Genomic DNA, 13906 nt, shown 5'->3' with positions numbered 1-13906 from the left:
AAAAAAACCCGTAATTTCCACATTGGACCAGATTATCATGCTTGTTCTGGAACTTTGCAGTATAAAGTCAGAGTTCTGATACATGTAGGTTTCTGTTAACAGTAATGTGCAAACATGAGGACTGTATATGTTTATGTTGGTGAGTGTGCATGTACATGTATTTATGTTAATATTTATTTGCCTTTATCTTGAAACAAATTCAGACTTAGAGAAAAATTACAACTACAGTACAAAGAACTTTTTTTTTTTAAGATTTTATTTATCTGAGAGAGAGAGAGAGGTGGGGATAGAGAGAAAGAGCACAAGGGCTGGAGAGGGAGACACAGGCTCCCCTCTGAGCTGGGAGCCCGATGTGGGGCTCAATTCCAGGATCCTGGGACCATGACCCCAGCTGAAGGCAGACCCTTAACTGACTGAGCCACCCAGTCTCCCCCCAGAGAACTTTTTATTTTTTTCATAGACTGACATAATGCCCATAGCCCATACTTTGGCTTGTATATCTCATAAAGAAGCATTCCATTATATAATCACAATCTGGTCATCAAAATCAGGAATTGATATGTTATTGTCATTTAATCCTCAAACCTCAGTCATGTTTGCCAGTTGTCCCAATAATGTTTGTTTGTTTGTTTGTTTTAAAGTAAGCTCTCTGCCCAGTGTGGGACTTGAACTCATGACCCTGAGATCAAGAGTCACATACTCTCCTGACTGAATAAGCCAGGTGCCCCTCAGTAATGTTCTTTATAGCAAAAGAAAACACCCCAAATTATTTAGTTGTAATGATGGTTTTTAATCTCCTTCAATTTGGTGTACTGCCTCAGTGTTTCCTTGTCTTTTGTTGACCTTGACACTTTGAAGAACATTGGGACAGTTACTTCGTAAAATTTTCATCCCATTTGGGTTTATGTTCCCTCATGGTTAGATTCAGGCTATACAAATTTGGTAGGAATATGACAAAAATGATGCTGTGGTTTTCTGATTGCATCCTGTCTGGTGGCACAACGTTTAAATTTGTCCCATTACATAGGTACTTGCTTTGATCACTTGATTAAGTGCTGTCTGCCCACTTCTCCACTGTTTACTTTTTCTCCTTTGTAATTAATAATTTATGAGGAGATACTTGGAAACTATTAATATTCCAGTCATTTTTTATTAGTCTTCATTTATTAATTTGTGTTAATATGGGTTCCTGTTTTACTCAGTGAGTCACTATAAAATTTAGTGGCTTCTTTGTTCTTTTGACATGTGCTCATTCTTAGTTCTTCCTTACTTTCTTGTACCACATATTGTTCCAGATTCATATTTTATTTTCCCTGTCCCAACCCTGCAGTCAGGTATTTTTTTAAGAAGCCCAGTTTTCCTTTAAATGAAGAATGGTATTTTGAAACTAACTTCAGGACTTTGGATGTGGTCATTGCTATTGGACCTTGGTGCTCCCAAACTGTCATGGACAGAAATCAGCAATTTAACACCACAGGGTTCATTCTAGTTGTCTTCTTTTCCTTGTGCCTGCCTTTTCTGAAGGTGAGAACCCTGGCTTCTGTTATACTTAATATAATTTACTTGATCAGTTTCTTTGTCTATGATTAATCTCTTTTTGGTGCCACCCTTGTTCCATGTAGGCATCTTTCTGACCCCATTTGAACTCCCAACTCATTGGGAACAGTCTGCCTCTGTTTATTCATGAATGGCCTTCCGTGGGTCATTGCTGTTCTCCGGCCTACTCCAGTGCTGATGTTTATCTGATGCAGCCCCACCCAATGGCTTTTGAACGGAATTGTTCCAGGAGGGAAGAGGTGGTGGAACGGAAGGGATTAAATGGACATTTAATAGCAAATGGGACTTTTCAGATGTGATTTATCCTTTATTAATGAAAATATTCACGGCTTGTTGTGAAATAGGACGATGGCCTTAGAAATATGTTGTTTACATTGTTACTTAAAAGCATAAAAGAAAATAAAAACTGCCGTGTGAAAACTGTGGGTGCTATTAATTTATAGGAGGTTTTATAGAGAAATAATGCATAGAGCTGTTGATTTTTCAGGGTTGATTGACAGTTCCCTTGAATTTAGTTTGACTATCTTTTTGCTAGAATGATACTCTTTTTAATTTGAATTTTTTATTTTTTTAAATTAACATATAATGTGTTTGTTTCAGGGGTACAGGTATGTGATTCATCAGTCTTAGACAACACCCAGTGCTCTAGAGTGATATTTTTTTAAAAGATTTATTTATTTATTTATTCGACAGAGATCAGAAGAATGCAGAGAGGCAAGCAGAGAGAGAGGAGGAGGCAGGCTCCCTGCTGAGCAGAGAGCCTGATGCAGGGCTCCATCCCAGGACCCTGAGATCATGACCTGAGCTGAAGGCAGAGGCCTTAACCCACTGAGCCACCCAGGCGCCCCAGAGTGATATTCTTATTTCCACCAGTCTTGTTGGCTTTGCGCATGATTCTTTCACATATTTCACTTTGGCATTGCATTCCATCAGCTCTGGAATTGTGTAATAATGTCTCTGAAGGACTTCATGTCCTTCCCTCCTCTTGTTTCCTTGAGAACTTATAAAAGTAAAAATATGAAGGATTTGACTCCCACTTTCCTTATATTTTCTTTTCCTGTGGACTGTTCTCCTCCTTTTTTACCTTTGGGGAATAGGAGGCAGCATTATAATTAATTTGAACAGGATATTGGTAGTTTCTAGATCATAAGTGTTTTTCTGTAGGGATATGGAAATGGGAAACTGAAATGGAAAAATGGCTTTTTTCAGCCCTTTGTTCACATCATTCAGATCTTTTTTGGTAGCATTTGTTAGTAGAAATATAGTCTCTAATTTGATGGATTGAAGCTACTTATTTCAGGGCTATGAGAGGAGTTTCTCAGTCTTTTATTCCTGTGCCTGGCACCTGATAGGACTAGCTCAATGTCCAGTAAATGTTTAATTAATGAATTGTTTGGAAAATTAGTGCATATATGAGATTAGTTGTTTTACTTTTGACATTTGCATCTTCAGAGTAATTTTTTTTTAAGATTTTATTTATTTAATTGACAGAGACAGGGAGAGAGGGAACACAAGCAGGGGGAGTGGGAGAGGGAGAAGCAGACTTCCTGCTGAGCAGGGAGCCCGATGCGGGACTCGATCCCAGGACCCTGGAATCATGACCTGAGCCGAAGGCAGATGCTTAATGACTGAGCCACCCAGGCGCCCCCTGAGTAATTTTTTAAGTTTCCTGTTACATGATAGGGCAAGTAGGTTAAAAAAAATTGTAGAGCTTGTTTCTGACATAAAATGTCCTGATTTAGTTACTGGTTTTCTCCTTTTCTGACAGACAGTTTGTCACAGTTTATTGGTTATCCCTGCCCGAAGCCAGAGCTTTGACATCCTGCAGAGTGCCATCAGTAAGCATTTGGTAAATATACTTAAATTTTGTTTGTTTTGCTACTCAAAAAAGCATAGAGAATCTAGAGAATCCTTGATTAATAGTGGGTTTGCCATAGGCGAGGAGAGAATGAGTGTCCAGAATTCTAAGCTTAATAATTCCATGGCCTTTTAGCATAATGTTGATAAGAACTGGGAAATCTTGATGTTTTTCCTGGCTGTTACTAATTAATTCTGTGACCTTGGGAAATTCCCCCCTTTCCAGTACCTTACTTTCTGCATCTGCAGTGAAGAGCTCTAAAATTATACCTCAGATTCTTCTGACTTGTAGTGCTTTAATTAACATGTACTTGGCATTGGTGTATTGGGAATCCAGCATCCAGACTGGGGTCTAACTTATACCTTAAGGATTTGGGTTCTAAAGTAGGGATGTAACCTGACAGTTTGCTCAGGGCTTGGTCACCAAAAGCAGTAAGCTCAGCCTTGAGACTAGTTTGTCTTCTTGGCAGTTGGTGTTCCTTATTCCCATTGGGTAGGCCTCGGTTTTGCTTTTTAACTTCCTCCAACATTTATACTTTGATCTTTGGGTTATTATAATTTTTATTATAATTATTATAATAGTGCAAGGGACGGCTCCCACATTTTATCTTCTGGGCACTCTCACTTGTTTGGGTAATTTTATAGGCACATTCCCAACCCCCTATTCTCCTTTAAAATGTTACTTCCCTTAAGTTGGAAGAATACTATTTTGAATTCCCAGTACTCTTTTCTCTCTGCTATCGATCTTCCAATCTTTATGTTTTGTGTCTTTTCATCTCCCCTCCAGATATTTATGTCTTTCTTTGACTACATTCGTTATTCTAGTTAAAAGATCAACACGATAGTCCATCTTGCCCACTATAATCAGACAGCCTGATCAGAGCCTGTAGACTTTCATGATGACTCAACAGTAGTTTCCAGGAGATTTAAACCATGCATACATAACAATTACAAGTTAGAGTACACCTTAATGAAAGTTTACAGTAGAGTCCAGATGAATACATATACCATGATGTCCCTTATCGAAGTTTTGGGGCAGTGAATCAGTCAAGTGTTCAATGTAGTGATGTCTTACTCCAGGGTGTTTTACTTAGTCATGTCTGAATGAGTAGCTAAATGAAAAGGCAGGGTAAGGCTAATTGTAAAATGAACTCTGGTTTGTACATCTAATTACCTGGGGTAGGGGTGGTGCCAGATATTAGAGTTGTCTAGTCTGAAGAATCTAATAAAGATCATGTAAATGTGATTGTTGGTATCAAGAGTTTTTGGAGGGTGCATGAGATAATCTTTTCAAATGATGGTATTTCTGACCATCAGAAATTGTAATGCCTTGAAAATTTTAGTAGACTTTGTCATGGAAGGGATACAGTGGATTAGATTAATAGTATTTCTTGAGTTAGCATGCTTTCCGAGTTATTTAATACAGTAATTGAACTCTTAAGGGAAAACAGAACTTTAAGGTATGGAGGGTGGCATGTATTATGTATGTACTGTTTTTCAGTAGAAGTGATGTTAGGTTAACTCTCCTGTTAATGGGGTTTGGTTTTATCCTGGAGAGAGGGACTGTTCCAAAGAGGTCATTAATCTCATTTTTCTCTGCCTAGGTTGGGTTGACTGTAATTCCTGACAGTACTGCTGGCTGTGTTTTGGGTGTTATCTGTAAGCTCCTGGACCATACATGTGTACTTAGTGAGACTCTCCTGCCATTTCTGGCTTCTTGTTGCTACAGTCTTCTTTATTTTCTGCTCACTTTAGAGAAAGGAGAAGCAGAACATCTAAGAAAGAGGTAATAGTTTTTGTATTCTTCAACTTCAATTTTTTTCATACCTACTTCTCCAACCAAATAAATAAGAATAAAATGTAAAATTTTTAAAATTAAAACAAAAAGAGTAAAAGAAAATTAGATTTGGGAAATATCCTAAATTTTCTTTTAGAATTTGTGTGAACCTAACTGCCATTTTCTTTGTTCTTTTTAAAATTCCTATTGTATTGTGATGAGAATTTTTAGTTTTTGTTTTTTCTTTTAAACTACAAATTTGAAAAACTAGATGGCATAAGGTTTCTTGGGAGCTTTCCTTATTAATGTTGTAGGTCTAGCAAGAAAAAAAAATTCTATCTTGCCTTTAGAAGAATGCACTTATGAAATAAGTATAAGCCTTTGCATTTTGTTTTGGGCTTTGTTAGAGCTAACCAGAGTAGAATTTTTAAATTCTTCGATTTAAAGAAAATTTTCTAAGATGCTAGTTTGTATTAGTTACTACCTTAGCTCTTATATAGTGCAGCTATTATAGAGCTCTTCAGACTAAAGTTTCCAGCATAGTTTGGAATATTTCACTTTAATTTAAAAAAGTATTCTCATGTTAAATGTTAAATTATTTTAACATTATTATTATTATTAACATTTTATTTTTTTAAAATATTTTATTCATTTGACAGACAGAGATCACAAGCAGGCAGAGAGAGAGAGAGAGGAAAGCAGGCTCCCCGCTGAGCAGAGAGCCCGACGCAGGGCTCGATCCCAGGACCCTGGGATCATGACCTGAGCCGAAGGCAGAGGCTTAACCCACTGAGCCACCCAGGCGCCCCTAACATAATATTTTAACATTAAAATGTTAAATGTTAAATTAAAAAAGTATTCTATGTTCTTGGTATGCCTGTTAAATTTTTTAATAGAAATCTAGACTTTATAGAAATACAAATTTTTAAAATATCTATCAGTATAAGAAAATAATTACTGCCTGTTAACATTTTGATATATTTTTCTAGTTTTTTTAACTTTTATGTATCATAAAAATAAATGCATATATATATATGTATGAAACATTTATATAGTTTAAAAAGTAAGTATAAATTGAACATCCATTTAACCAGTCTCCAGGTTCAGAAATAGAACACCATCAGCACACACTTAGTGTACCCTCTACAATTACCTTTCTCTCCTGCACACCCCAGAGATCATTTTTGTGTGTTAAATAACAAAAATTCAACCTAGGAAATTAATTTAAAGATCTGATTGGCTTCATTAATTGATTCATTAATTGGGCAGCATTCCATCTGGCAAATAAAGAGGGCAGCTCTCAAGGGCTATATAAAGGTTTTTTTAAGGTAGACAGAGAGTGGGGAAAAAGGAAATTAGCAAAGAATCCATCGTTTAGGCAGGGTGGTCCTCCCAGGGGGAATGGAAGGAGTCTGTAAGTAATTTTTCCTCATGTTGACCAGGAAGTTCCCATGTTCACTAGTTAAAGGTTAGGTTTCTGGGGGGTTGAAACTGCAGTTAGGTTAGGTATTAAGTCTTGGTTTGCTGACTTGGGGCTTTCACCTAAGTGATGCCATTTTGAGCCTGTGGTTTGTTTTTAACATGTTTTAATCATTTCCTTGCCTTTTTATTAAAAATTATATGTGCGTTTATAAACAATACAGTTTTTGTTCTTTTTTTTGTGATTTGATATCATTTGTGAGTCATTCATGTTGATTCAGAAATCTACTTCATTTTTTTTTTCTCTGTATCAAGGCTTAAGCAAACTTCTTTTTCTAAAGAGTTGGATAGTAAATATTTTAGGTTTTTCATGCCATGTCTCTTGTCAGTCAGAATTATTCAACACTGCTGTGGCAATAGGAAAGCTGCAACAGAGAACATGTAAATGGCTGGGTGTGGCTGTTTCAGTATCACTGTTTATAAATACTGCCTGTGAGTGTGATTGGGTGTGATTTATGTAGTATATCTCCTCTACAGTATTTTGTTACATGAATGTACAGTAACTTAACCCATTTTACTGTCAGCAGACACTTAGATTTTTTTTTTTTTTGCTAAGTGTGAATGTTTAAAATGGACTTTACTTTAGATTCTAAAATTTATACATAAATACAGATTTGATGATGATTTTCTTACATATCATTTGAGTCTGATAGGTCAAGAAAAGGCCTTATAAATCCCAAGGAACTTCTTAGGGTTCAAAAAATTTTATAATAATTTATGAAATGTGCGTATGTTGCTATTTGTTATTTCCTGTCATTGAAATAACAGCCCCTTATTGAATACTTTGATGAGAACTTTTAAAGATCTTTTATAATTTCTTATGGAGAAACATGCCACTTTTGACCTTCTGTGGCTGGATGGAACAAAGTTCAGTGTGTGAAATATTTTTTACCTGTTTAAAGTGCCTAGTTTTAAATGTTTTATGCTAGATATTGAAACAGTTGGTATTTCCAGAACTCTGTGCATCTCTTGGGGTAACATTACTTAGTCACAAAGATGTGTTGCCAGCCAGAATCTTAGGTGCTTAAATACCCTTTTGGGCTACTCTTGCCTTCCCAGAGAAGGTGTTTGTAAGGTTATAAATAATGAGAATGCCTGTCAAATTACTAGGAGGCTTTGATTTCACAAGAGCTGGCCGAAACATCAAGCTTGACCAGTCATTTTGAGTTGTTAAAAACCGTGACCACTGGACTTTGAAGAAACTATACGGTCATCTTCTGGACTAATTGTTAATAATGAAAAATCTGCTGTCACTGAGCCCTCTTGGTTGTAGGTAGTAATCTATTCTCTGCAGTTTTACTGTTTTCTCCGTAACTTTTGTGGTGTTGCAGATAAAAGTGTGTCTTCATGTGCGTTTGTTGTTACCTGCCTCTTGAGACTTAGTGTACTCTTCGATCTGAAGACTGGGTGTCTTTCCTTCAGGTCTGGGAAGTGCTCTTATTATTTCTGTTACCTCCCCTGTTTTTTCTCTTCTCTCCTACAGCCTCTAAATGAAGGGAGCTTCTCAATCTGTCCTCTACCTCTGAAACATCTTCCACTTTGTTGTATGTTTTATTTAACTCCACTGAGTTTTAATTTCATCAGCCCTATTATTTTCTTTTCTTTGCTCTGTTGTGGGTTTTGTTTTTTTTTTTAAGATTTTACTTATTTATTTGACAGAGATCGCAAGTAGGCAGAGAGGCAGGCAGAGAGAGAGGAGGAAGCAGGCTCCCCGCTGAGCAGAGAGCCCAATGTGGGGCTCGATCGCAGAACCCTGGGATCATGACCTGAGCCAAAGGCAGAGGCTTTTAACCCACTGAGCCATCCAGGTGCCCCTGTTGTGGGTTTTTACTTGGCTTTTTGTCATTCTTGTTTTTCATGATTTATTGGTATTACTTTAAAGTTCCCGTCAGTTCTGTTTTTTCTTTTATTCTCTGGTGTTGGAATTCTCCCTTATGTAGGGAAGCAGGTGAGGCTCTGGAAATTTTTTCATGGGGTTGAACAAACTCATGGTTTGGATTGTATACTTCTTCTCTGAGTGGATCTTATGAGAGTTTGGTGCAGAATATGGAGACCTCCCTTTGGGTGAGTTTTACATGTGTGCATTGTCCTGCCTTCCAGCTATATATAGGGAGCCCAGTTCTAGCTCCCTGCCTCCCACACCTAGGGCCTGAAGTCTCAGCTTCTAACACTTAGCTATTGAAAACCCAGCCCTAAAATCCCATATCCAGTTCTGTACCTCTGTTGGGTTCTCTTTATATGACTTCTATAATGGTTTCTGGCACTTAGAGATTTCACCCATTCTGGCTTTTGAATTTGGCTGTGTACTTTTTTTTTTTTAAGTATTTTATCTGTATTTCTCTGTGTTTGGAGTAGAAGGTGGGGGAGGCTGCTGTTACCTATTTAGAATATGTCAGAAGTTTGTGAAGTTATCTTAACTCCTTAAAATTGTATACAAAATACTGAACTTTCATTAGTTTCTTGAGAATGGTTTTTAGAACTACGGTTTTGAGCTCTGAAACCTTAATTTCATTGCCCCCCCCCTTTTTAAAGATTTTATTTATTTGAGAGTGCATGTATGCACAAGAGAGAGCAGGAGTGTGGCAGGGGGAGGGCCAGAGGGAGAAGGAGAAGCAGACTCCTCCTTGAGCAGGAAGCTGGCCACAGGGCTCCATCCCAGTACTCTGAGATCATGACCTGAGCTGAAGGCAGACACCTAACTGACTGAGCCACCCAGGTGGCCCCCAGTTCTGTCCTTTAAACACTTTAGCATGCATACATTTAGAATGAGTACACTCATGACAACTCTTAGAAAACCCTAGGAATGGCTGTTCATATAGTATTTCTTCTATTGCCTGTGGTATCCAGGTCTCTTGTATTTCTTTTTGGCTTGACAGTTTTTAATTGTGTATTTTAAGGTGGAGTTTTAAACTTTATTGATCCACTCCACTGTACTTATATTTAGTATAGTGTAGAATTCATGAGCCCTTTTTTTTTTTTTTAAAGATTTTATTTATTTATTTGACAGAGAGAGATCACAAGTAGGCAGAAAGGCAGGCAGAGAGAGAAGGAAACAGGCTCCCTGCTGAGCAGAGAGCCCCATGCGGGACTTGATCCCAGGACCCCAAGATCATGACCTGAGCCGAAGGCAGAGGCTTTAACCCACTGAGCCACCCAGGCGCCCTTCATGAGCCCTTTTAGCACAGTTTTGGTCAGCAATTATTTGAAATCCACTCAAGTTAAAATAGAAAATGAATATTGGACCAGTGCAGGGGTAACTTAGAAAACCCAAGGGCTAGGAATTGTGGAAGCAGGAACTGAAACTCCTTAGGAGCCAAAGTAGTTCTCTCTACATTTTCTTCTAGATTGTGTAGTCTTTATCTCTGTGCCTTTGCCTCCTTATTAGCTGTGTCTGCAATCTGGCTTTTTTCTCCTTGTATGTGGCTATGCATGAGTCAACAGGCTGAATAAAGTCTCCAAATAAGAGAGAAATAAGTCTCCAAATAAGTCTCCAAACTTATTCTAAGGTTGGCTTAGAATGGATTCAGTATCCACCTTTGATGCAGTTGCTGTATATGAAGTTGGGGAGGTTGATCAAATTGTGAAAGGACTGCAGCTTCTACATCTGGAGGTAGTCAGATTCTCTGAAAGATTTTGGGACTAGGAGAATTACACACTCCTGATAGAGAATCTGTAACAGACTAAGGTCAGGGCTTTTAGCAGCCAGCCAGTGGACTCTTCATTGCTCCATTTAATTGACCCTCTTCTGGATTGTGGTTAGGCTAGCTGCAAGTCCACTTAACCTTTATCATAAAACATTTTTGTTCCTGCTGTATAACAATACCAAGAGAATGATGCATACTAAAATTTGGATTTATTATTTCTGGCTTTTCATGACCTAGTAATGCAGTAATAGTCCCCTAATTGGCTACTTTCTGCAATCCATTTTGGTTCCTTGTGAGCACAACTTTCTCCACAAATCTCTCATCTTCAAAATACTGAAGCAGCTTAGAATTCAGGTTACAGGCATAGAGTTTCATCAAGTTTTGTTGTTTTATGTGTTTTTTTTTTTTAAGATTTTATTTATTTTAGAGAGAGAGAGCACGAGAGAGAGCAGTGGGAAGGGGAGGGGGAAAGAATTTCAGTCAGACTTCGAGAGCTGAGTGTGGAGACCAGCGTGGGGTTCTGTTACACAGCTCTGAGATCATGGCCTAAACTGAAACCACTTAACCAGCTGAGCCACCTAAGTGCCTCTGTTGTTTTTTCAAGTAAACTCTACCCCCAACATGGGGCTCGAACACAAGACCCTGAGATCAAGGGTCACATGCCAGGCACCCCATTTTTTTCTTTTTATCAGTGCGATAGTCTTACTCTTGATTTTTGATGATGTGTAATAGTTGAATAATGTTCAGCAGTAGAGAATAGTATGCATATATAGATTATTCTGTTCTTTGGCTAATTCTGTGTTATATGATCACCAGGGCTTCAAGAATGTCCTGTTAAGCCCAGGAAAGTGCTGATTGCTTAGGCTTCCTAGAACTCATTAAATTGGGGAGAGCACCTGGTTCTTTATTGGATTCGCTTAAACTTAGCTCTGATGAAACCTAGTTATTAGTTCTGATTTGTGGAGTTTTATCAGAGAACACCATGTTTCTTAAAAAGGACATTTTTCAGTTTTAGGAAATACAGAAAGGGTACTCTTTCTGTGTGTGTTGGCTCTCTGACTCATTTTTGTCTGTTGTTGTAGGGACAAACTGTGGGGGGTCTGTGTCTCCATCTTGGCTCTCCTGCCTCGAGTTCTCAGGTTGATGCTGCAGAGCCTGCGGGTGAACAGAGCTGGGCCTGAGGAGCTGCCTGTTGTGGGCCAGCTGCTTCGCCTGCTGCTTCAGCACGCACCCCTCAGGACTCATATGTTAACCAACGCCATCTTGGTGCAGCAGATCATCAAGAATATCACGGTAAGAAGTGTGGAATAGGGCTTTGTACTATTACTAGAAAAAGGGATTCCTCGCAGGGAATGGGGCTGTTGCTCTCGGGAGGTTAGGTCCCCTGTGTACATTGACTCCTGGAAGTAAGCCCACTGTGGTGATTTTCCAGGGCTTCCCCTGAACACTAGCACCTGCCACTTAACCAGGGGAGGTCTTTGATCCAAAGTCCATAATAAAAGCCATAAAGCAGTCATACTGAATCCAGGTGGCAAGCAACTGAGAAGAGGTACAGGCATCAGAGTCACTCCTACCAGGAGTCTGATACAGACTCTGATGATGAACTGTGATAGTTTGGTGTCGTTTTTAAAACCTGTCAGTTGTCTTACCTTGCTGTAAGAATAGCAACTTAATTGAGTTTTGGTAACCATAAAATGAGATTACTCAAAGTTTTTAACATAACAGATACTAAGTTCTCAACAAATGTCAGCTGTCATTAAGAAAATTATTTACCAGGAATACACTATAACCAATTTCTAGTCACTTAGTTCACTGGAGAATAAGAGAAAGTTAAGAAGTTGCAGGTTTCAGTCTTGTCTGGTGATTGATTCTGTTTTGCAGGGGCATCTCTAGGATTCCTGTAGTGGTTTTGGTTTGGAAGAGTTAGAGGTTTCTTATGTAGCTTTATTTATTTATTTTGGAGCTTTATTAGTTGTTATGTGTAATACTTCAGAGTAATAGAACTTAACTAGATACATATGACAGGTTCTTGTTCTGAATTTTCTCAGCAGCCTTCTGGAAGTAATGGAAGAGGCACCATTCAGAAATAGAAGGGAAGAAAAGTCAAGAATTTGGATTATTCTGAGGTTGCAGAATCAGCTTACCTCTATAAGGAAGAGAATGACAGAAACTATCAATCGGCCTTGTAGAATTATTCTCAGTTGATGTTAGTGCAAAGATTGTGAGGAAGTCCAGAGTGTAGGGATGGTTGATGGTGAAATTTCATTAGTTCCTAGTATTTGAGAGGGAGCAGATGAAACTACAAACTGGTAGTACTGCTTGTATTTGGGAGTGTAACTAGGAATTTTCACTTCCAGTGGTAATGCCCAATTAACAAATCTCCATTTCCAGTAAGATTTCCTGTGGTGATTGATAGATGGAGGATGAGATTGCAGTGGTTTGGAAGTCTTGTTTGGGTTTATAAAATACTGTCAGGTAGCATAACAGTTTTGATACAATTCTCAAATTCCTCTTGTTTTTCTCTGCAGACCTTGAAGAGTGGAGGTATTCAGGAACAGTGGCTCACAGACTTGCATTATTGCTTCAATGTATATATCACTGGGCATCCCCAGGGGCCCAGTGCGCTGAGTACAGTGTATTGAGTACAATAAGAGACATCGTGGTACCTCCTGTTTGAAACTGTTTATTCACATCTAATTTTGAAGAGAGACTGATGTAATGTTTGTCATTAAAGTTGAACTTTTAAAGAAGTTTATGAACCTTCCTTTGCTCTAAGGTAGGAAAATAATGCAGGCTGGCTTCTTGGACTAGTACATAATACTTGCTTACAGGTGGTTAGTGTATTTTGCATTTCATAGGAACTAAATATTTACCAAATACAGACTGGTAATATAGTACCTTCTATTATTTATCGAGAAAGTAGCAGAGTCTCTTTGTGTGGTCTCACCTGTGGTTCATTCAGACAGCAACAGAAACCAGTTTTTTATTTGGGAACAGTTGCCCTTCTCCATCATGAAATTCAGCTTCTGACTATGGAGTCCTATTATATACAGCAGGTTTCTCTCCCTCTCTGCAGGAGCAAGATTTCAAGATAGTGATACAGTTGTTTGGGGTTTTTCTATACCTAAATGGAACTTGTTTTGATCAAGTTAATTCTTTCAAAAGTACTTTCCACTAATGGTCTGTTAAAAGCTATATATAGCAATTTATAGTGACCCTTGTACAATATTGGGGGAGATTTAGGGGGTTCTGACACCCTCCCCCCAGTCAAAAAAATCTGTGTATAACATTTGATTCCCCCAAACCTTTACTACTAATAGCATGCTGTTGACCAGAAGCCTTATTGATAATCAGTTTACCCATATTTTTTTGGTGTTAGATACCTAATTCTTAAAGCAAGCTAGAGAAAAAGAACACATTTGCAGTACTACAGCTGTATTTATCAGTACTACATGTATTTATTGAAAAACCATTTTCAGTGGAGCCATACAAACCTGACTGCTCAATGGTCACCTGTATTCATTTTCATAATTATGAACTACCTTAAATTTTTTACAGTTTGCTACAGTTGTTAACACTTTATTGCTTCTTA

At 38.2% G+C, this 13906-nt stretch overlaps 1 protein-coding gene across 2 annotated transcripts in view; it reads left to right on the top strand.

The window, feature by feature from the left end:
* TEX10 (testis expressed 10) overlaps positions 1 to 13227 on the top strand; it is a 63744-nt gene extending 50517 nt beyond the window's left edge. For both annotated transcript variants that reach the window (XM_080819612.1, XM_080819611.1), the window contains exons 12-15: positions 3326 to 3406; positions 5019 to 5200; positions 11397 to 11607; positions 12843 to 13227. In XM_080819612.1, the coding sequence (XP_080675738.1) occupies positions 3326 to 3406; positions 5019 to 5200; positions 11397 to 11607; positions 12843 to 12956 (588 nt within the window). In that variant the 3' untranslated portion in view covers positions 12957 to 13227. The remainder of the gene's footprint in view (positions 1 to 3325; positions 3407 to 5018; positions 5201 to 11396; positions 11608 to 12842) is intronic.
* Positions 13228 to 13906: the final 679 nt, after the last annotated feature.

Source organism: Martes martes (genome assembly GCF_963455335.1).
Source record: "Martes martes genome assembly, chromosome: 12".
Classification (NCBI taxonomy): Eukaryota; Metazoa; Chordata; class Mammalia; order Carnivora; family Mustelidae; genus Martes; species Martes martes.
The sequence above is the reverse complement of the archived record's forward strand: the minus strand, read 5'-3'. Positions and strand labels throughout refer to the sequence as shown.